This window comes from Strix uralensis, chromosome 4, assembly GCF_047716275.1.
Source record: "Strix uralensis isolate ZFMK-TIS-50842 chromosome 4, bStrUra1, whole genome shotgun sequence".
NCBI lineage: Eukaryota > Metazoa > Chordata > Aves > Strigiformes > Strigidae > Strix > Strix uralensis.
The window spans coordinates 66,492,271-66,517,176 of NC_133975.1; the positions used below are offsets into that span (position 1 = coordinate 66,492,271).

At 43.6% G+C, this 24,906-nt stretch overlaps 1 protein-coding gene across 1 annotated transcript; it reads right to left on the reverse strand.

The window, feature by feature from the left end:
* Positions 1-442: 442 nt before the first annotated feature.
* Positions 443-23,727, reverse strand: SCARB2 (scavenger receptor class B member 2). The gene is made up of 12 exons (XM_074867068.1): positions 23,535-23,727; positions 16,693-16,850; positions 12,628-12,775; positions 11,020-11,208; positions 10,146-10,237; positions 9,301-9,420; positions 8,179-8,357; positions 7,502-7,620; positions 5,478-5,551; positions 3,958-4,009; positions 3,158-3,316; positions 443-1,562 (listed from the first exon to the last, which is right to left on the reverse strand). Exons 1-12 carry the CDS (start codon positions 23,649-23,651, stop codon positions 1,521-1,523), a joined length of 1,449 nt encoding a protein of 482 aa, XP_074723169.1. The 5' UTR covers positions 23,652-23,727; the 3' UTR covers positions 443-1,520.
* Positions 23,728-24,906: the final 1,179 nt, after the last annotated feature.

Consider the following 24,906-nt stretch of genomic DNA (forward strand, 5'->3'; position numbering starts at 1 on the left):
AGTGTTTTTTCAGCCTGGCTGCGCAGAAAGCAACTTTTTGGGGGGGCACAGAGAAGAGGTGACAGTTTTAGCCCACAATGTCAAATGGAGTGGTTGCTCCAGAACAGCTTCTTTGTAGGAAGTTGCAATGAGTGTCTTGTTTCCGTACGCTTGCACTTCTCAAGGCAACAGGCAGATGACTGTCCTACCGGCATCCTGCTCCTCGGCCGAGGTTTAAGGTGCCAGCTCTGGCCACCTGCTGTGGCAAACACTGAAGAGGCAAAGCTGCAACTGCAATACTGTGAGGACCCTGGGCTGTGCCAGGTGCTTTTAGCTAATACAGGTAATAAATAATTGCACAGTCACCATGAAAATCCTGGTTGGAACAGGCTCCAGATGAACAAAACAGCTGAACAAGTCACCAGCTAGAAAAAAAAACAAAACAAAACAAAAAACAAACCAAAACAATGCAAAAACCAATGCCTCTATTTAGAAGACAATAATACATTTTTAAAATATGTTTACCTATCTAGACCTCATGGAAATACTTAACAATGAGAATATTCTTTTAATTGGGGAAAAATACTTTTGTGATTTTTAAAACAAGTTTCCACTTGACAAGTAAAAAAAGTGTTATGACTTCTCAAGGCCCGACGCATACCTTAATATGGAGGTGTGCTTTTATCCTAAACAGCAAATGTAACTGCCAAGTCTGCATTCACATTAAACCACACAGCTGGTAACTGACACACATACCAGAGAAAAAAACACCATTTTTGTACCCTCCACCATCAAGAACAATGTTGTGTTGTGTTTTTTAAGTTGAAGGGAAAAAACCCAAAACCTTAAGGATAAATGCATTGCTAACATGCAATGGGATTCTGTGCAGAGTTAGAACAGTTAAGAGGTCTGTACGGAGAAGCATTTCAAATCATTGGCTTCTTTTTACCTGGTAACTATAGATGCTCAATCAAGTTTCACTCCATGTTTTGGATTAGTTGTACAAATCAGTTTCGTGAAAGGACCAATGACATTAATAATAAACAGTCAGTGCATACTGGTAATAAGTAGCGCGCAACACTTTACAGAAAAGACAATACTGGGCCTTCAGCAAAATTGTCCGTTGTTCCTGGGCGATACAGGAGCCTGCTCTGTTTCTAGAAGGGTACTTCGCAGCCCACACTCCTAAGACCATTTGCAAATTTTACCCGTGTCATTTCTGTAATGAGCCAGGCCATTTTATTTTCACTGATATAGTGGTTATGATCGTCTATGGCTGTCAGTGCAGGTACAAAGAGAGTGCGGGGTTGAAAAAAGCAGGATCTCAAGCAGTTTTAAAATGTAGTTTTAAGGTTGTAACTTAGCTGGTAAGAAAAGTCTCCTCCCTTGATGACATTGCAGATTTTTTTCCATCTCTATACCATAAAAAGTTATATTTGACATGATCGTTTCTCCACAGTGGACAACTCTGGGTAGTGGTAGTTGGTATTAGGTCAGCTCTAGTAGTTTATTCTCCAGGCTCACATGTTAAAGAAAATCTACTAAGACGTCCTGATGAGTGGGGATCTTTCATCTTCAGTACTCTGAAAGAAAAAAACCACAACACAGCAAAGTTAAACGTGGCACATTAGAGAGCTTCCATGGTGGGGAAGCTGGATTGCTGAGACTCCAGAAAGGAAAGGAAAAAGCTCTTGGCTCCTACTTCTAAGTACAATTTCCTGTAAAAGAACTAGCACTGTACTAAAAAAGCGCCAGGGGGTGGATGGCAGCTTGGGCAGGGACCTCTGGCTCACTGTGGCACCGTACAGATGGTGGCAGGCCATAACCAACCCTCTCACCATGAGATCTATAACTAGATGAATTACCTTTGATTGCAGGAAAAGCAACACAAGCAATGTAGAGAAAACATAGAATTTAGGTGTCCCTTTGTCATTTTAATCCCTGGGCAGGGTTCGGGAACATCCAAGAGAGCTGGTATGAAGCTATACATGTAGGGTGGGGCAGGAACACCTGGGACAGGGGCCTCAGGCAATGGAACAGTTTTGACTCTCTAGCTGAGCCTGCCATAACACAGGCAGACTCAAAAGCTCAAAGGAGCTTTTTTTTATGAGTCTATTAAAACTACTGTACCAGGCTCTCTTGCAAAGGAACCTGAAGTACAGTCCTGAGAGCATCTGCTTGTGAAACATTTCTTGGGTACGCAGAGAGAAAATCAAGGATGAAACCAAAAGAGCCAAAGATCAGCTGCTCAAAGCCACTGCTTGAGGAAAGGAGGCTGCACACCTCACCGTCGAACTGCTGCCACGTCCATCACAGCCCTTGTCCCACTGGAGAAGTGATGGGAGTGGAAGCCCCTGACCCAGATGGGTCCCACTAAGACAACGCATATGCACAGTGTGGCTGGGTGCTCTGGAGGTAGGAGGGATGGTGCTTTTTCACACTGTTGTAAGATAGTATTTAGGAAGCACCATACAAGCAAAACCACACTAAGACCACAGCAACTAGAAGGAGAAAACAGCCTACTACAGTACCCAGTCTATTTCACTAACCAAAGGATCCATCATTTTGTCTCATCTGAACCCGACTGCCTTGCCTATTAGGGTGAAATTTTGGCATCAGCTTTCAATGTGACTAGCAACCTTAATGCCAGCATGTCATTTTGTGACAGAACTTTTCATAAATAGACGTACAAACTAGTACTGTCCGGATAAAACCTCCTGCATGCTGTTGTCTGTAAAATTAATCTGTTCTTTGGTCATAAATTTGCATCAGGATTCTGAAAAATAACCAACTGGCACAGCACAATTGTTTCTACTGAGAACACTTTCAGATTGTCGCTGACTAAATCTGTCCATCAAATATGGTGGACTTTTGCATCTTGTCCTTCAGGGTCCTCTAGACAGGCTGATTTTTTTTTTTAACTATTGTTGGCAAGGGAATTAGGCACAGATGATACGATCTGCCTTACCATGTTTCTTATATTAGTTCCATTCCTTTGCTTTGGTGCATTTATTCTGAGTCTATTAAAACTTCCCTTCCCTAGAAAGGTCATTTTAAACAAAAACAACATATAAAAATGTTTGTATGCAGAAAGACACTGAACAGGTAAAATCAACCAAAAGAAAATCAAATACAGGCAGATGTACAGTAAGCAAGGTCAAATTCAAATGCTACTTACCTCTTCACTTATTCCCCGGGACCTGCACACGAGCACAATAAACACAATCCCGAAAACAATTCCTAGAGCCATGATTACAAAGGGGATTCCAGTTACAACACTGGCTTCCAGCAGGACATGCTTGAGTTTGTTGGCAGATACTTCATCAATCAGAACACTCTGGAGCATAGAGAGATGAAGAGGGAAAAAAAGATTTATTTTTGTTCTTCCTTTATATTACACCACTTTATTTTTGTGAAGGGTAGGGAAACAACACTCCCACAGCTCTCCACCTCTGCTTCATTGCTTCTTGATATACTTTCCCTCTAAGAATTCTTAGCTCTCCTTGCATGGCCAGAGGATCATCTAGTCTGCATTTCAAAAGAAAGTAGTGATTTTTAACTCTCAGTTTAGGCATGGTATAATGGTGGACATCATTGAAACTAGTCCCCTCGAGTCCTCCCTGAATCCAATTAATTTAGTGATCCAACTACAGCACAGGAATATTCACAAAAAGTGACTCAAAACCAGATGTGATCTTGTGAACTCCCACCTCCTCATCTGAGCAACCCTTTTCCTCATGGCTGATACCTTTCAAATTAAAAAAACTGTCTGACTGAGAGTGTTTTGCAGGGCTGAACTTCATACTATGGTCAACAAGCAGCAGAAGGCTGTTAGTTAAGAAACAGCAACAGCTTCCTACCTATTACTGTATAAAACAACAAGAAAACCAGCATTTTCTTTTCTGGTTAACTCAAAGACAGTATTTTTGCAAGCATAAACATACCTCAATGCTGCAAAGGAATAACAAAAATAATTACCTCATTTATATACATCACTGGGAAAATCAGTGTTCGGATGTTGCCTGTTTCACTGTGTAAAAAAAAACAACAATAAAAAATTATGGTTTTGCAACTTTTCAACTTGAGGATTCTGAAGACAGATTATAATAGAACAATGAATGAGGAAACCATCCCTAAGAAACATCTGGGCTGCTCCTTTTCATTGTCAATTTTCACCTCCCTACTGGAGTAGAACAACCTCAATCTCCAAGATAGATAATAAATTCTGTTTTGGGAGCAATGACATATTTTGGGACTTAGTGAGGAGAGAAAGAGGGGGAACCATAAGAGGCTCATTAATAACCCACTGAATGACAGATTTGTGCCAGTCAGCAGGAATGTTAAGCTAAGTTGATGTTGAAGGTTACTCATATTTGTAAAACACAGAAGCTATTGTTCAAGCAACATGAGCACAGCAGCAAAAAAACCCCAACATTTGGCACACATGAAATAACAGCATATGCCTAAATTGTGTTAATGTAACAGCTCCTGGGCACTAAAAAGCAGGATGGTGCTAATTGTGAAGAAACATCACTGACACTCCCAAGAGGATGAGGATGATAAAATACTTCTTTTTTAGTTATATAACAAAGCTGTGCCAATAAACATCAGCTGAGAAGCTAAGTAGGAAGAATAGCTACCACACAGCATTGGTGACAAGTAAATCAACACTTCAGAAAGACACAAGGTGAAGGGAATGGTATTTCTGCACAACTGAGCTGCAGTTTGGGGACATGCCCCTCAAACTGCAACACCCAGAAAACCAGGTAGAGTCCGTCCGCAACAAAGAAGAAATGGGGCATTTTACTCACACGTTACCTGGGATTGTACACTGTTCCCATTTGTGGGGTTGTACTGAATGCCAAAGTTGCTGTACAAAGATTTCATCATATCAATGCAGTCACAGGCAAGGTATTTCCCTCCAGATGACCAAATGAGCCCTCCCTCCTGAGTTTTAGCTAGGGCTTGCCTGCTGTCTGAGACATACCACTTGGTCTGCTTTTTGTGCTCGTTGGGGAAAGGCATGGGCAGCCCTGTCTGGGGTCATGCCTTCTCCTTTGGTTTTCATGTGATCACTGCTGAGAAATGATGGTAACTGCAGTATTTTTCTCTCCTAAAAGCTGTGAAGAGTAGGATGGCATGTCCTCACTGCAGTGAGCAGCCACTCTCTGAGTGCTAGCTGCACTCCACTGTGGCGGACCCTCTCTCTGAGCAAACAAACCAGTGTGATATGACTGATGCCACCACAAGCATCACATGGAAACTGTCCACAACATCTCACTTCTCTTGAATACTGCCTTTATGCTGCAGATGGAACTGCAAAATCAACTTGATCTGTGAGAAGAGAGGATACTGCCGCTTGTAACAGATTTGACTGGATTTCTCTCTCTCTTTTACTTGATCTCTCCAACAAATATTCCATCTGAACACTGCAGACAAACTCATTTTGAATATCAAATCAGATCTGAGATATCAACCTGGCAGCAGAGAACACTTACAAAAATTCTGGTAATTTTCTGACGTGAACATTGATCTGCATCCGCTTGGCTGCTTTCAGGACAAGTCCTGTCAGCTGGGGAATAAAAGAAATCAGTGTCAAAAAAAACCCCCAAAACGCCCCAAAAAACAGTAGACATGAAATAATAGGAACTGGGAGGATACAACCTAATATTTACCCTGGTGTGGACTTGAAAGGCAAGACAATACCCACTTAGGGTTATTATTTATTTCCCTTCACCAAGATACACTTGTAATTCATATACCTACATTCCAGTCTGCCTCTTAAGGAGATGTGAAGAAGCTGCAACAGAGGTAAGGGTGCCATCATGCTGTGCTGTGCTGTGCAAAATTACAGTTCAACTACAGAGGATCCCCTTTCCTTCCAGATCCAGCTGTGGTTTTGGAAAAGGCTACTACCTACAGCTCCTTGCAGAGTCTCTGCAACACTACTCAGAAACCAGAACAATCTCAGCCACAGACAAACCTTTCTTTCTAAAGGGTGAAAAACAGCTACTGACCACAGTCAATGGGAGTGTATGGCCACAGAGATAATGAGTGTGAAACACTTCTCACAGTAATGCCACCACTACAGTATGAGTTGCAGTTGGCTTCACAGGAATATTTTCTGCATTCAAGCAGCAAAATTTAGTCTGAAGAGTGGGTGGGAGGGGGGGGGGTGCAGAGCTCATTTTATGCTAGTACAAAAAAACTGGGTAAGTAGGAGCAGGGTAAGAGGAAGAACCTGGCACCAAACCAGATACCAAGCAGCATCTGCACTAGACCTTAAGAGAGGAACTATGCAATTTCCTCTGCTTTAGCTACAGATAACAGCTTGATGAGTCAGAGTACTCCGTTTCTGTAAACTAGGCAGGTCATGATTTTGCTCCTTCCCTCAACCTATATTCCTATGCGTAGATGTAGACATCAGTGTTGTACTGGTTTTAGCTGGGATAGAATTAATTTTCTTCACAGTAGCTGGTATTGGGCTGTGTTTTGGAACTGCGATGAAAACAGTGTTGGTAACACACGATGTTTTAGTTATTGCTGAACAGTGCTTACACAGCCTTAAGGCCTTTTCTGTTTCTCACATTGCCCTGCCAGTGAGTAGGCTGGAGGTGGGCAGGAAGCTGGGAGGGGACACAGACAGGATTGCTGACCCAAACCAGCTAAAGGGATGTCTCATACCATATGACATCATGCTCAGTGATGAAGAGCTGGGGGAAAGTTTGCCAGAGTTGCTGATGCTCGAGGACTGGCTGGTAGTGACCAACTGGGATTTTTTTGCATCAAATTGTTTTTCTTGGGTTTGTTTCTCTTTGTTTCTTTTTTCCCCCCCCCCCACTTCCTAAAGCATCTTTATCTCAGCCCGAGTTTTTTTGCTTTTACCCTTCTGATTACCTCCCCCATCCTGCTTGGGGGGGAGCGAGTGAATGGCTGTGTGGTGCTTAGCTGCCTACCAGGGTTAAACCACAAGTGTAAAACCACGGACCATCATCTGCAAGCTCCCTTTATTTGTGACATTTCACAGTGGGAATACCAATAACTCTGTAAACTTCCATGAAAGACAGCATCACCACACTTCTGCATCTCTCCTCTCATGACTCCATGCTATCTAAATTGAGTCCAACATCCACTGAATCTTGACTGATTTGCTCTTTTGGTCCACATACCTAGCTTAACTTGGGGAAAACATGGTCAAGATAATATTCAAATGATTAGGATGGCAGGGTGAACAGGAAAAGTAGCCTCATCTGCTCCTAGCAAATGTTTTAACTCCTTCATCTCATCATTACCAGTCTGATGGCAGGTCTAATTGCACAGGCGCAATGGCAAAAGTATTTTAATTCTTGCTGTCCAACAAAGTTTGCTCTATACAAGCAAATACAAACAGATCAGTTCCACATAAACTAGTACAGCTTCCCTGAGGTTAATGGGACTATGTCGATACACACCATCCAAGAAGGTGACCTCAGCCCATGTGCTTGGATTCACCTACATAACCCTTTAAAAAGACTGCACTTACAGGATTGATGTCCAGAAACGTCTCATGATATTCCTTTTTCGGGTGCATGCCCTCTATGTCCTCTATAAACTTTTGATCTGCTTGGTAAAAATGTGGGGCTGATAGAAATATTGGAGCACCTGAAATGTGAAAACATAGAAAGTCATCACCCAAAAAAGGCAGAGCAAGATTCAAGGAAGTCTTTGAGGACCTCAAAACTCTTCCCACTGTGTCATTTACAGTGAAAAGAGAAGTCCATTCTGGAGCTACAGAAGCAACACTCTTGACTCCCTGTCATCAGAACAAGCCAAACTTTCCCTTGTGCAGCATCAGCATGGCTTCACATCTCAAGCTTGCACGCTGGTCTTTTGCACTGTTTTCATTCAACTACTCAGTTGTGACAGCTACCTGGATAACAGCAGAGGATAAATGCCCAGGATGTTCAGTATGGATCCTGGTACTTCCTTCTGATTTCTTGATTTAAATCATTGCTGGAGCAGACAGCATCACACAGGAATATCCCTTCAGATCACTACTGCAATTTTATAACCAACCGATCACTTGTTGGTGACCGATTTCACTGAGTGCAGTCACATCCACAGGCCTCACCAAACTGTCCTCATATATTTCAGATAGAAAGGAGAAATATGTTCCCCACTGATGTTCCTCCCGTCTGCATCCACCGCCTGGTAACATACCTTGCTTGCAGATGCTGACGTTGAGGACACCAGTGCCAGGGCAGTTTCCCGGTGGCACACAGAATCCAGCATTGTCCGGGTTAACCGTCGTGTTGGCAAACACCATAGCAGAGGGCACAAAGCGGTAGGTTGGGATGCCTGCAACAGCTCCTGAGCTGTCGTACACCATGTAGAAAGATCTGCAAGGAAGTAAAACCAGACCCAGATTTGTTAGTCTTGAGAACACACTGACACCTGTTGCAGAGGCCAGCGCTCTTTGCTGATGCCTGTGTATCTACTTAAGTTTGCAGTAAGCTACAGGCTTGGTTTAAGCCCATTCCAATGATCTTCTGTATTGAATTTAATAGGCTTTCGATCAGAAAATACACATCTTGTCATTCTGCTGCTACACAAAATAGAGGATGCTGTGCCAGCTGTGCTGCTCCAGGGATACTGATGCCTGCCTTCAGCAGTTCAGGGCCTCACTCTGGTCCCCATGTTGCTATTGCGTGTTGCGTGAGAGAGTGCTGGTACACGCTACTGAGAGGGGCAAGGAAAGGAACACAGTCGTGGAAGACAGAGGAATTAGGCAAGTCCTGAATTTAGTGCAACACTCATCTGTATTGACTTAAATAGAGAATTTCAGATTCAGTTTTGTTCTTCACAGACAGGGAAGTGGGCAAGGGAGGAGACAAGGTGGAACACAAAGAAGGAAACATCAAGATTGTCTTCATCTTGTTGCATTTCAGACAGCATTATGTCAATTCATGAACCTCTGAAGTGGGCAATCCAGGTTCTCTCAAAAAGCAGGGCACAGAGGAATATTTTGGAGGAAAGAAGCTTCAGGCAAGGTTCATATAAATCCTTCCATTCCCCGCATTACTAGCCTTGCAAGGCAATCCAGTCTGTCTTTCCAGGCATCTTCCAAATTCTCACTTTATTTTGAAATAGCACACCCTTAACTTGATGCAGATTGGGGTTTTTTTTGGTGTAACTCTCTCATCCTTCATACCATGAATAAATGCGGAATGCTCACACTGTTAAATAAAATCACAGGAGGAAAAACACCAGCCTAACACGAAACCTCAAGAGGAATGGACATAAGTGCTCTGCTTTAAAGTCTGTGTGACATTTTCTTCTTACCTGCAGAAATCAGAAGAAAAGATATAAATGTTCTCATCTTTGCTAATCAGCGGGTGAAAGGATGTCCCATCCGTTCCATTGATCATGTTACACGTCTCTGTTGTCCACCAGCTCAATGACCTGAAGAAAATGAAGTAAAGAGAGTAAGGATTAAGAGATCTCTGAGTGGTGGTCACGCGATGCCAGCTCATGCTCTAAGCAAACGAGAATCAGACCTGTACAGTTCTAAGTCCCCTTGCCTCAGCTCTGCTAAGAAAAAAAGGGATTAAAATGGGTTTTAATTGCATCTATAGTCTCTTTAAAGAAATTGGCGCCAGGCAAGCAAGAATATGTCTGCTAGAGTTCCTCCCGTACATGTAATTGCTGGCAGATGTTTTGTTTAATGGGAGAGGGGTGCTTTAGGTAGTTCATCTTTGGCTGCTTTGTAACACATGCTGAAGAAGTATTAGATGCCCAGGCGCAAGATGTCCCAGCCTTCCCACCAGGAAGGGTGGTGTCTGGGAACACCGGCGGTGTGGATGCAGGAACACTGTCCCCACAGGTGGCTGGGATGGGTGTCCTAGAGGAGGGAGTGGAGAGAGGGTCACCTCTGCCATGGGACAGCCAGGGGTTCAGAGGGGAGTATTCAAAGCACTCTGCTCTCTAAGGGCTGGGGCTGTCTTCCTTTCATAGTTATATGACACAAACCAAAACACTGGGGGCCTGGTCTGAAGCTACAGCTGCTAAGAGCTACCACCACCCTCAGAATAAAAGGACCTTTTTTTTTTGTAAATAATGCTTACGTTCATCCAAAATGTGAGAACGGGCAGATTTTGACAGAGGCTACACCCCACTGAAAAACTTACTCTTTTCCTTTCCATTCCACAATCCTTGTGAAGTTAAGGTAGTTCGTTTCCCCACTTAGGAAAACATATTCTCCATCATCAGTTCCATTCATCTGCAAAGAGATACATGAGTTTTTCATCACTCCACTCATTCTGTAACACCTGGCTGGTAACTACAATGGGGTGGCAGGAGTTTAAGCTGTCATCACTTCAAATCCACCCTACAAGTGACGGACTCCCGCTGAGGTAAGTGCAATTCATTAAAGTTCACCTTGAATATAAATGAGGTGGAAGTGACTGGGCTAGATTCCTACACCTTCCAAGTGAAGGAAATGTAACATCAGATTAGCCTTTTTTTCCTTTGAAATTTGCCACCGAAAAAACAGCCCTTAGCAAAAAAATAAACCCACAGAAAATAACCTGAGCACTGCAGATTATCTCCAAGAAACAAGGAGTCCCTGCAGTCCAAAATGACGTGCAACCAGAAACACTGTGGAAGTCAATAATGGCTGCAGCACAGAAAAAACATGCAATTTCAATCAATTACTAAGGAAATTGGTCAGGAAATTTTTCTACTGATTTGCACAACTGGCCCCACAAAGCCCATGTTATTCAAGCAAGCACAGGTAAGAGTGGAGTGGTTGACACCCATCTTTGGAGAGTTTACCCGTACATGATAAAGGGAAGTCAGGTAAAACACTCACAGCTATGCTACCGGCCATTGCCTAGGCACAGCCAAACTGAAGAGGGAACATTCTTCTGCTATCCCTGCAGCGTACCTCCTGGCCTCAGTCCAAGCACATCCTCCTCGACTGGATGGCAATGACAGTCCAAACTCTGTAGCAATGACATCACTCCCCCTCAAAAGCATCAGAAAGTCTTGTGTACCAGTTACCTTATTAAACAAACCAAATACTGGATCAATCTCAGGATGCAAAAGATGAATGGTTGACAGGAGCCTGTCTTTGTAGCCCCACAGTAATTCATGAACAGTGTGAACTGTAAACAGGGATTCTTGGTACAGAAGCAGCAGCACCTCTGTAGCAAACTGAAGAGGGGTTGACCTGGTCCACTCCATTGCAGTCTGCCAGGGGATTGGAATAAGGGAGCAATGCTCAGATTTATTGTAGAATAAATAATACCAGCTGCATACAAACACAGAGACATTTCAGCACTGCACATGTTTCAACTGTATTTTCAGTCACATTATTTGCACTCGTGGCAAGTAATGTGCTGGCTAACAGGTTCTTCAGCTTTTCTCCCACAGGGATGTGCTCTTGCAGATTCCCGTTCAGCGTGGCACTGGCACACAACCAGCTCAGTTCCATGCCATGGACTGAGAATGGATTTTGAGTGAAATGTCCAAAACTGCTTTCTAAACAGCCTGAATTTCACAAGTATATTACAGCTGGAGATGTGCTTTGAATTTCACCCTTAGGAAGTTATGGTTTACATTTTTAAAAGATAGCCATTTCTCCAAAATGCACACAATACCAAAATTTATTTCCTTTCTAGCTGACAAGTGATTTTACAACATGTCTTTAAAAAAATCAAAAACAAAAGAAGGGAATATTCCTTGGGCAAACCAATCTGTAGTTCTTCTAGTACTGCCTGTTACAGTACATCACAGTCAAAACTCTGAACAAGAGATAATATTTACCACCACTCACACAATGCCTGGGAGGAATTGTAAATACAGTGACTGTATTGTTTGCAGCTTTTAGTAAGCTGAGTCCTATCTACTACTATATACAGTGCATTTATGTATTCATTCATAAAATCAGACAAGATATTTTTGGAAATGCTGCGGAAAACCAGAAATGAACGTACCCTGTAACTGAAGTCAATTAAACTAGTACAGAGAGTAAAGGCTTAGTTACACAACCAACAAGTATTTTAGAACAGTCTAATTTCCTTTGGAAGGTATGACAGCTTTAGATCTGCTTTCATTCCTGTACGAGACCAAAAACTTTCACCTAACACAGTTTGGGGGTGCATGTTTTAACTTTAATTTTATTCTGAGAGCACCTTTTCATTCAGCTGTATCTGAAACTCCTCTGCTGTAATTTTTTTTTTTCAACTTGAGATGCAGACTTGGAGGCATTTTTTTCAATTTTGACAAAAACAGCCCCAAGCATTCCAAACTTTCTCATTCAAAAGTCACAGTTCCTCCAATGCATTTGATGTCTCTAATGCCCTAGCTTTACCTACTCATGGAAACCCAACATGCCTGATTCCTGCTCATCTCTGAAGTGCCCGCCAGTTCTCAGCGCAAGAGCGAGGCACGAACACTAAAGAAGTGTACGACGAGTGAGGAACATAATAAAAAAAACCCACAACAGTCCAAACCAAAACTGAATGCAGTATTTGCCCCGGACATAAGCTGCCTCTCTCGTTCTTCAATCATGTTTATCTACCACAAAGGGAGAGACAGTATGAAGCAGCAAGCTGCTAGTTATAAAGTGTTGGGATAATTTCCAAGCAGAAATGAAAGAGAACTCACCACTGCAGGAATATTAACTGTTCTAATCAGGTCCACTTCAGGGTCTCCAACTGACTTCTGAGGTTCAAACACATACGTCTTTGGATTCAGAGCAGATACTTTGGTACCATTATCCAAAAACTGAACGTGCACTCTTGGCCTGTATTCTCTGAAAAACAAGAGAGTTTGTTCTCTAATCAAGTTAAACAAGTTTAAAAAAAAGTTTTAAAAAAAGGAGGGGGGGCCTCCCCCCTGGGGCATATATATACACATAACATTAATTGCAATTAACCTATGGCTATTCTACTGCTTTAAGCACATAAAGGGTGGGATTTTCAGTTCATTAGGGGTGGATTCACTTTTGCTACTGCTGCTGTCAGCAACAGAACTCACCTTTAAGTCAGTGTAAACCGAATCAGACCTTAGAGGGTGCTTCCAAAAATGCCACCCCACATGTTAATTGCATTCTGTATTTTTGCCTCATTTTAAAAAACCTCCAAGGAAAGAGAACAATTTCAGGCAGTACAGAAGGATTTAGAGGCACTATATATGGAACTGCACTTGAAGTACAATTTGAAAATGAAACTTTTGCCTCTTTGCTGCAGGCAAAATTCACTCCCAGACAGAACAAGATGTAGGCTTCATGTAAATCTCATTAATCTGACCTAAGAACCTACCAGAATCTTTCTGCTGCCTTCAAAGTACTTTGCACTAGGACTGCTGCGCTTACATGTGACATGACTTACACAACAAGCCTCATTTTAGCTCCTCTCCTTCAATTCTCTGGTAGGAATCCTGGACATGACAGAAATTCAACTGAATTTTTGCCGTGAACTACTTGTGGCCTGGCAGGTTGCTTCTGACGCTGCCTAAGCACTCAGACAAGCAGCATACAACTCAGGATTGCTGACAAACAGGTGCAATCGGCAAGCAACACTAAACGCTACCTGATGGCCTGATGAGGAAGTCAGATCTTAATTACCCTGAAATGCATGTCATAAATATAATTCAGTCCATTGCCACTACCATTTTACAAACAAGAAGCATAAAATTCTGCAAAACTGGCTGGCTCAGGCTTAAAATGAACTATACATGTGTCTGCAGCAAACTTGAAAATCGAAACAGCAGGTTGTCTGCTCATGGCATGATCCTTTTGGCGTTCATGCGAAGTGAAATGCCCTGTATTTCTTAAGACTACATTTACTCAAGAATTTGTTGACTTTGACATTGCTTTGCTTTCTGTGTAAATTTTAAGTCCCAAGATGTGAAGGTGAATTATTCTGCAAGACCCTGTGCTATCCTAGATCCTATCCTGGCTGCACTAGATACATTAATGCAGCTTCATGACTGGCTGTATTACTCTGGTACAGTCTTTCAAATTTAAAGCAAACTGGAAAGGCCTGTGAAACTGTTCTTGTTAGAAACGAACCATTTCCCATCGTCCTTACACAAACAGCATATCTACCACTCTTCAGCATCCCTACCACCTAGGAACATTCTGGTCTAGCAACACTTTCAGCTTGATTTGGCAAGAGCCTCTTGTACAGGGATCTACTTTATACCCTAGGGCTTGAACTGAGGGGACAGAAACAGACAGTTGCGAAGTGCCTTCCCTAAAATAGGCCAGAGTTAACCTGAGAAGCCTCTCCAACTCTAAAAGGGCCAGAGAGAAAAGTAATACTCCCTAATTAGGGATACAAGTAGGAGGATCTCAGATGTTAAAGACAAAAAGCTGCAAATGTGTGCAAGACCAGACAATATTCAAGTGTTCTTTGGGACTCAGCAGGCTTAGGCAGATAAGCAGTTTGCACTTTAACATTAATTATTTTACATGCTGCAAATTCAACTTTCATGATTTAAAAACAATAGCACTACTACATTTTTGTTACAGAATCTACCTCTGCACTAACTTGATTTACAATGTGTGTTGGTCAAAACTATGAATTGCAGGAAGAATATGCAGGAAGAGACTATTTAGCTGTCCCACCTCCTCTGTTACTCATTAGATTTTTTGCCTCTGCTTGTCTGGGCCAGTTCACCTCCAGCCTTTTTACCCCCAATACCCTGATTTATAAAAACACTGAACCATTCACTTCATGTTAGGGCATTTTAGGTGTTCTGCCACTTGCTAAACCTAAATGGGTCTTTCATGCTTTGCTACACGGGGCCTGTGAGACAAACTTGGTATTTATTCTCTGGCTCGAGCATGCAGTATGTCTGCAACATCCGTCCTTTCTCTCTCTCCTCCCACACGCCTCCTCTCTTCCCCCACCCACCGCTGACAGTCTGGTACAGTCGGCAGTGACAGCTAGGCAAGGATTAAAAAATCTGGAAAGAGCACTCCACTTTTTCACTTCCCTCTTTCTTCTATCAGACAGAGCAGAGCACAATTGAATCCTGTTCAGACATGTCAAAATCAGGCTAACCAAACAAGCCAGAAGCAACTGAAACATGGCAGGGCCGGAACACGCAGCCTCCCTCCCTTGCACCGTAATAAACAATTCAGGGAGAGCCTGCATGGCCTGACCCGCCGTGCGCGTTGCATTGCAGGGGAAGGCTCTCCCAGCAAGCCACAAACCAGCAGCTCAGGCTGGGCCTTCCCTCAGGGACAGACCAACCCAGCCAGCTACACATCACCAGCCCTGTCCATCCCACTGAACTCTTTCATGGATAAGGTGCAGCTTCACAAACTGGGCTGTGCGTGACAGCCAGAAGACACTCAGAGCTAAGAAAAGGGAAAACAAGAAGTTAGCAAAGGCGACTGAGCACCAGAGTGCAGAAGAGCATGGGCCTATTTGGTTTCACGTAGCTGCATTACACCTAGAGCTGGCCCTACTTATCTTCCCAACAGAGAGCACTGCTGACTAATTATCAGCGTTATACTACAGAGACCTGAAGAAAAGCTTGGGAACTTGAAAGCTTATGTAACTTTTCTCCAGCTCTACCGCTTTATCTAATACAAGGTATTTTGCCAAAGTACCACATGTAGTTTGCCAAGGCTAAACAGACACAATACTGAAATAGAGGAGACAATAGAAAAGATTGATGGCAGAGGGTGAAGCAAAGCTGAGGTGTGGGAGGAAAGAAACAGAAAGGCAAGACATACTGCAGTGACCAAGGCTGCCACAAAGGCTCTCCCTTTTATTCTATAGTATTTTTTTTAAATACTAACAACCAGATTCTGATCATTTTGCAGCTTAGGTAAAGACAACTCCCTCTGGCACTGAGCCAGTGTCCGGTCTGAATGAGCATGTGTGACCAGAAGGGAGACTGACAATGAGAAATCAACCTTTTTACTGAAGTTCTCATACCTCTGTGACTTCAAAGACCATAATGCTTCCTGCCACGGGACTGCTCTTAGTTTACACTGCTGCATGCAGCAGAGCAGAATAAAGCTCTAAAGGAAAACTCATTTGTAATGTGACTTTAAAAACTCTCCACATGCAGCAGACTCAGACTGTTCAGTGTGCAGCCATACCACACAGAATGAGAGTTCAACAGGCTGGATAAGCTCCAACACTGCACGCAGCCTTAGTAACTCTGGCTGTCTGTAAAAATGGTAAGTATGCCTGAATCTAAGTAGATTTTATAGTGAGGGGGGACTGAGGAAGATCCCTGTAGCTACCACTCTCTAACTGGTTTTCTGGCCACAATTTTACTGATGTGCATTGGGCAACTTCAGCTAGGAACTGATTTTTGAGTGAACACATGAATCACACTTTTATGCAACACTCCCCTTTCCAGACTCTCAAACATCACCCAACTGTTTTTTCTCTCCTAAACCAGTAGGCCAGGATGCAAACAACTTCCTCGGTTTTCAGGAACAGCAGCACACAAGCAAAATCTTGCCCAAAATCTGACAGAAGTCACTGGCTTAATCTGAAACTGACTGCAGGTTCTCCAAGTGTCAGTCCAGTTGTACGGCCTGGGTGGTGTATGACCATGCTCCCTTGAATAAACTTTTACTCACACAATAACAGCTAGGTTTTCTCCTAGAATGGGATCCCAAGTGTTCTGGATCCCGCTTTTTGGCTTCTTCACACACAACAGGTTTAGTGAAATGTGAAAATAGTGAAATGGTCCTACCGGTAGGTGTATGGCCCTATTTCCTCTACAAGAGGAGTATCGCCTTGAAGCACTTCTAAAGGATTTGTCACATTAAAAAAGTAGAACTGCATGTAGACTGGTGGAGGAGGATCTTCCCAGGCTTCAAAGGTTTCCGTGCCATTTTTCAATACTGTTCCCTGAAACGATAGAAAGATAGATTCGCTGTTAACAATAGACACTGTATGATATTTATAGGAAAAGAGGAATTCTATGCCCTTGGAACAAGCACAGGCAATAGGATTCAAGACCCCAATTCTACCAATGCTTATAGATATGTTTTACTTTGAAGCATCTCACTAAATATCAACAAGATCAGACACATGCTACAAAGGCTCACAGGCTAGGGGCATATGTTTGTTGGGTTTATTGTTCCATGTCTTCCCACAAACACTTCTGCCTGACATTTTTCAGAATGAAGACTTACCAGGTATTACACAGCGATCCTGTTGCATTTCCTGTATCAGCAAAAACCTAACCTGATGTAAGATACCATGAAACATGCCAACATTACAGGTAAAAGTAGAACTTGACAATGGGAGGCCACTAAGTCCTAAGAGACCTCTTAGGAGGAACAAGGCCGGAAAAGAAGCTTAGATTACTTGTGTTTAAGATTTCTTTCCCTAAGAATGTCAGATTCCACTACAGCTGTGAGATTCTGTCTCCAAAGCAATTAGACTTGGTTTTTCAGTGGCCTGTGAGGAAAACCTGCAAGGGACAGATATTGCTGTCATGTAGGCATACTAGGATTCATGCCTTTCCAAGGTCTCTGAATAGAGCAAAGATTCTTTGCCCTCTGTCTTTAATTACATTCCTACACCAATGAGAGTGCATGCATCTCCAGACGCAGGGCCTGTCTATTCTGTAACCAATAAAATGTGGACCTACAAAAGAAAAGCTATAAATCATTATTTTATGACAGAAGCACTTAACTAATGAATCAGTAATTCCTTTACCTACCAACATATACATGTTATAAGGCAAGTCACAACTGTACCTGTGTGTAGCTCCATTAGAAACATGTAATAAAGGTCTTAAGTCTTCATTTTATTACCATTTCATTTTAGATAAAATTCACCCCAACTATAAAAGCACCAACACCACCAAAATCAAGGCTTTTTGTATAGCTATAACACTGGTACCGCTACTGTGGTAGTAAAGAGAAATTTGGCTTGCAGACTGGAATTTTCAGGAATACGCACAAAGAAAACTGTATCTTTGAAAATCGTATCACCTGTTAGGCGGAAGAAGGGCGGGGGGGAATAATTTGCAATTAAATGGGTCTCATCAACACTTGCTCTTTTTATTCTTCTGAGAAAACAAGCCAAATATTGTGAGTGCAAGCTCAAAAGCAGGGCAGACTGGACTGCTGCCATTTCTTGGTTACTGTTCATGGGGTCTTAACTTTATCAGCCACAGTTGCCTCAGGAGTCATTCTTGGCCTTCCCACTTAAGGAACTGTTTTGTCTTCATGTAGATTTTAATTTTGAATGATTAGATAAAGAGAAGAGTGTTTCAAAGAAAAAATTATTGGCAGGAGCTTGGAATGGCAGCAGTATTGCTGAATGGCAATGAAAGCCAACCCAGCTGGTAGCACTTCGCAGTTGCAGACTGCTTTCCTCTGAGAATTTCAAACCACGTATTCTGTGCACACCACAAAAAAAGAATGTATTTTAGACATGCTTCAGGAGGTTTGAGCATTTCTTTGGAATCACCAGCACCTCATATGTACCATTTCCTACATAGCCCAATGCTTTTGATCCTGTTTTCTTGTGAACTATGCCAAGGAGGCTCATCCCCGTATTCAGAGAGAGCCCTCCTGAAGCTGGTTTGTAGGATCAGGAACAGAAAATCTCCCCAAATCAGGCATACTGTTTTCATGATGCCACCATAAAGGGCTGGAAGCGAGACAGCAATGTATTTAAGATACCTGCAGATAACCGTGATAGCTTACCTCCACAGCCAAAAATGACATTACAAAGTCAATTATTTCAGAGGTGCTGGTGTAGTGAACTACTGATGTCTGCTCCTTTCCTAGGTTGTATAAAGCTCACATCCCTCGTGTGCATGAAACACAGTGAGTTTAAGCCTGACACTGATAAACAGAGTAACTATTGTCTGTCTTGACCTTAACCATCCATATTTAGGAATTTGAACTGTTCCCTAACAACTACTAAGCATATTCAGGACACCTATCTGTTGCTCAAATGCCTCTCATATGAGGCAACTAAAATGAGAGATTATTAATCATTCTAAATGTGCAATGTTTAAAAAAACTAAGTGCACCCTGGTCATATTCAGTCCAGTTTTAGGCTCCAGTCTATCCTTTATGACAGAGGGATCACATTTACAATGTGCAGGGAGGCCATGTCCCCTGTCCCTTTCCTGAGCTAGACTGAAAAACAAGAAGCTCCCCAGCTCGATGTAGCATTGCTAAATGTAACATAGGTTTCTACCACGCTCTCTCTATATACACATATGCATCAGATTACATGCACAGAGCATTAATAAGAAAGAAATGAAGGAGCTTTTCTCTGGCAGGTTGATTTAAATACAGGCTCTTGAGATTCTGAAATTGTAAGTGATCCCCTGGGAGACGGGCTACAGAGCAAAAGGGTAGTGAAACAAAGTAATCTGGTGATTTATTTCCTGGATCCGCATGACACTGTTTGGATCTCCCACAGAAATGATGTGCCTATTTATAGCTCTGTACAGTGACAGCTCCAGATGTATTCCCAGACAGACTCACAAACTTCTGAGCTGGATTCTGACAGACTCCCACGAAACTCTCAAATAATAAAATATGGTAAGCTCTCTTCTCCTATTTTTGATTAAATGTTAAGAGGGATATTTGGGTCTATCACATGAAATTACACAGCCTAGACCCGATAGAAAAACATGAGCACATATTTTTGAGCAAAACATACATCCATGTCCCTCAGCTATGGCATTCAACTTTAGCTCTGCTGACTTTCCTCCACACCACAGCAGGATCTGATGTTACACAACTGGGATTGCTTGTTTTTTTGTCAGAGCTTGTGTTCACTACTAGGTTGGGCAGGCTGCAAGATATTAGATCCCAGGACTGCTCTTTAATCTAAAGTATGTAGTTACATATGTAGTTATTGCTGCTGTACTGCATAAGGCCTGAGAATCAGACCCTTTCCCTTGCTATATTTACATTCAAGAAGAAGAGACACAAAGTATTCACAAACCTCAAGCCAGACACTAGGCCGGCAGCAGTAGCCTAGAGAGGCCTCAGACTCAGAGATCCTGTCTCAGAGATACAAGGGTGTACCTCCTGCAAGATCACAACCTAAAACCAGCGGATGATATGATCTCCCGTCTTCTCGCAGAAGCACAGCAGGGGTTCTTCTGTCCAAATGGAGTCCACACTCATTTCAAGTGTACCAAAGCATCCTTCCTACTGATTTAATTTATCATGCCAGTCAGCGATTTGCAGCTATCTCATTCACTGGTGTTTCCTTGTCTTGACCATGCTTCACACAGAGGAAATCAAAAGCAAGCTTCCCCTCCCAAATGTAACTGTTACTGGTAGTGATGGTGGGGGTGGGAAATGGTACTGAACATTTTTTGAACCTACACAGAAAATGAAATTCACTTTTTTTCCCTGGAACTGCAAAATGTTCTAATTCCAAGACATATTTTTACGCGTTCATCTATGACAGAATTTAATTGCAACTTTTTAAGACAAGTGATAGGGTGAGCTTTCAGACCAACATGAAAAGACTTCTCTAAGCTTGCACCTTGGGAATGGTCTGCTCAAAAGGAGCATCTCAACTGATTCTTCCTCTAAGCCTCTGCACTAAACTGTGCTGAGAGCTCTAGTGTTTCACATTAAACAACAACAGCAAAAAAAGATCAACACATAAAATCCATCAAGGGACAATATATCTTCCCTGGTTTTTTGGGTCCTAAACACTCCAGACAATCCAGCTCTAGAGATGGCTGGCAACAAAAGTCCAGTAAAATTTTGAGGGGTTAGAAGACTAAGCATTTTCTAAAATTATCGGTGTAAGGTATGGGGCATAAAGAAAACACTTGAGGTAAAGGACCGATTGCCCAAGTTTGGAATTAGGTGGATAGATCAAAGGTTGTTATATTCATAAACTGCACACTTATGGCAATAAAATACGTAACTATATAACCAACATATAGCATAAGGCAATCACTGCTAGCAGCTATGAAAGCCCTTCTCCTGTGGGCAGCTAATTTATTCTTGTTCATTACAAGTTTTTTGCCTTTATTCGATGGAGTTTCATGTGCTAGCTCTTGACAACAAACGGATATTGGACAAGGGAGATACCTGATCTGGCATGGCACTCTAATTCACAAAAAGCCAGTAAAACTGGCAAATAAGACAGAGAATAAGTTGACAAGATCTGAATGCCTTCTGGGAAAGGTGTTCCCACTGTCCTTGTCACTACACATCTGTCTGCTGATTTTCAAGGGGATGTTAAGTTTGACACCAGGCTGGATTCCCCACTCTTCCCACACCCCCACTGTACCCAAGAACAGACTTCCCTTTCCCTGCCTCTGGCTGGAAAGGATGCAGCACACAACGCCCCTGCTGAAAGCCCACCCTTCCTCAGTGGTTCACAGGTCCTGGGTTTGGACATGCAGGTGCTTCAGCGGCTCCGAAGTACAGTCTTCTGTTCCAGCTGTAGTTGAGACTGCAAAGACAGCTCTTCACTGCAAGTCAGCTCTGTTTCAGGACTGTTGGAAAGCCCTCAAAAGAACATGAACTACCTGTCATAAGGGCAACCTCTTGTCCCTTCTGCAACTCCTCCAATGACAGAGAGGTTGAGGAGGCTAAGAAGGGCCAGAGCGCTGAGATGACATTTCATGTCCAATGCCCTGGACTGCAGAGCAATCAGAGAGCTGGAAAAGCTCAAGTCTGGCCACATTTCAAAGGCAAATCGAGATTTGTCTATTTGCACAAGATTTTCTAAGCTGCATACGTGGTTACACAAGAGACAGCAACTTTCTAGACTACACACAAATGAAAAAAAAACTCACATGGGATAAAGCACGTGTGGAAAGCAGCCAAATCAGCAGAATGACTGGGAGCACACTGCTTTGAGGCTGAAAGCTGTACTTCTGCAGTTTGTGTGTGTGGCTCCTGGAGAAGGCCAGGATGGAGTCAGTGGCTAGCGCATGGAGCAGGACACTTGATTCTGTGCAATCTAGATGTGCGCTAGCATGAGCGGTAAGCAGGAAAAGACTGAGTTCTGGAAACTTTATCCTGCATTACTGAAAGCCCTGCTGAGCAAATACTAACTTACTCTTATATAATCAACCATTAAGGGTAAGGAGCATGTAGCTAAGAGATAATACGCATAAGGAGGATCACGCCTAATTCTTGGCAGTTCTACACTCTCCCGCCAAACCATTTTATTTACCCCACTGCTCTTTTGATAATAAACTAGAACTTCTGCTGTGATGCAGATGACAGACTTCTTTCCAAAGAGACCTAAGATCTGGGAGATGGAATTAGTTGCACATGCCTATGCAAAGCTGTACTGATTTGCCTTGGTTTGCATACAACTTTGCATACATTAACACTCACATCACTTCACACCTGGCTTTCAGACTGCTTAGAAAAGGTATGGGCTGGCAATGAAATGACTTCAGGATAAACCATCCATCACCCATGCTACGCTCCAGCACAGCAGAGGCACATACCTGAGAACAAACACTGTAGGAGTAGCTGTACGAGCAGTTTCTGAAGAGCAGCTGACACACTGGCAGGCTGCATGACAGCTTACCCTATGGTAGCCTTTTTTTTTTTTTGGCTATCCCCTGAAGTTTACAGGCGCACTTCAAAGTGCCACAACTTGCTTTAAGCTGACTGCCAACCTAAAATTGCAGTTGCTAAACCAAAGTGATTTAAGACACTACAGCTTCTATGTTAGGATATGCTCCCTGTCAATACCCCAAAGAAAAGAATAGTACTTTGGTTAGGACATCACAGGGGATCAGCAGACTTCAGTCACCAGTTAGACAATAACACTAGTCTGTTCATTTGCTAGCACTCTTGGTTTCTGTCAGAACAACTGAGAGGATGATATTCCTCAGACTAGGTAGACAAATAATTGTTCATTTACATGCTTCACAGGTATTTTAGGGGAGTTACTAACACAGTTGACCCATCTCACTGGACCGCCAGATAATGCAAAGAGCCAGTATGAGGAACAAAAGCTTAGGCAGACCATGAACACTGAAGGGCTCTGCATTCAGAACAATGCCAGGATGGGTGTCCCCGAGGTGTGCTACAAGCAGCCTTTAATATCAGGGTGAAATGCCTCGCTGTCATCACCCAGCCTGGGAAACTACCACGTGTTTCAGCCCACAGCACCTCTGGCTGTGCTCCAGAGGCAGCAGTACATGGAGCAGCAGAACAAGCTACTGTATGAAAGCTTCAAGAAAGCTATGATAGGAATGGCAAAACAAAAGGGGTGTTTTAGGTGTCTCCTGCTCACCTCACGTGCTGCTGCTCTGGAGAGAGCTTCTCACTACAGCTGCTGCCCGCCAGCCAGTGAAGCTGCCTCAAGAGAACTGATTTTTACTCAGTTTTAACCCAGCCCAGGCCCAGTGCAGCCAGAGCTCCATCCCGAGCCCCAGTCTAGCCGGGTGGTGCAGGGCAGGGGGGGTTCACTGCCCAGGGATGCTCCTGTCCCCACCCAACCACAGCTGGTGCAAGGAGGGAGCCAGACAACGCCCCCCGCCAGCCCCCTCCCTCCGCCCCAGGGTTATTCGGAGAGGGAATAAAGGGGTCAGGAGGGATCGGGCCGTGCTCTCACCTGCTTCACCTGCAGGTCCACCACTGTCTGGAAGACGTGTGCTACCAGCAAGGAGATGCTGGCGATGAGCAGCGTCATGGCCAAGACCCCCACGGTGACGAGGCACAGCGACTTCATGGCTGCTGCCGAGGAGAGACCCAGTCCTTGCCACAGCCGCCGCCAGGCTGCGGGCCGGGCGCAGGGGGCGGGCGGCCGCCTCGCTCCGCCTGCGACGGGCCGGGAGGAGCCGCCGCCGCCGCCGCCGCCGCCGCCGCCCGGGCGGGTCCCGGAGCTGGGGAGCAGCGGCCGGGGCGAAGGGAGGGACTACGCTTCTCCCAGTGGGGAGGAGGGTCTGTGAGCCAGGCCCTTGTTCAGTCCGCAAGGTTGGTGGCCGTACCCCGCTTTACCAGGAAAGGGGAAAACGTAGTCGAAAATATTTCAGTTTTGTTCCTGATTGCGAGGCGAACTCCCACTGGCACGGCCGAAGTCTTCCTGTCTGCTGGGGGGGGTCTGCTAGTGCGCGTCTCTCGATGATGCAGCAGGCATCTTTAAAAGGTTTTCCTGGAAAACAAGCAGAAAACCATCTATTCCTCAGCAAGATGATTAGGGAGAATCTTGTAGGGAACACGAACGGCCTCTAGACTGAATTAAGGTTCCCAAGAATCAGATTCTACCATAATTCAATACAGTTCAGCTTCCACCATCACAGTTAAGCCACTCCTAAGAAATAAACTGATGTACCCATTTCTCCTTTAAAAGACAGTGGGTACTATTGCTCCTGCTCCCCACCGGTAACAGCCTCCTGGTGCACTGCTAGCAGGAGGGAAAAGATCCCTGCAACAGCTTTCCCAGCAACCAGCGATGTGCCAATTGCTTTCCATCACGGCCTTCATATTGCACAAAAGGAAGGAAAGCTCCCGTCCCATAAACGTAATCGAGCTGCCAGCAGCACTAGCATTTGAAAAGCCATGAGTCAGTTCCCTCTCGCCCTCCCAAAGCCTGAGGCTGGCAGCTTGCCACCATCGGCCTCATCCAAATCATGCCTTCCCCAGAAGAGAGCAAGTAGACCATCAGGTGGATTTCCTGATAAGATGGACCAGAGCATTTTCCTTTATAAACACTACTTCCTGTAATTGTAATTGCAGTAACAGTGTTATGTTACTATATGCATTTAAATTTTGCTTATGAAATGTTATGAGGTCACATCTCGCAGTCGTTTGGAAAACTAGAATTTTTGTGGTTCCACCCATGCAGCCAAAAAAAAAAAAAAAAAAATGTTCTAGCAGCTTGTTTTCATTTAGATTCCCACTCTGAAGTGGTGTTCTTAGCTCAGTTTCATCATCATCTCTCCAAAAAGCAACAGAGTAAATAATTAGAATCCGGTTTTGAAGGC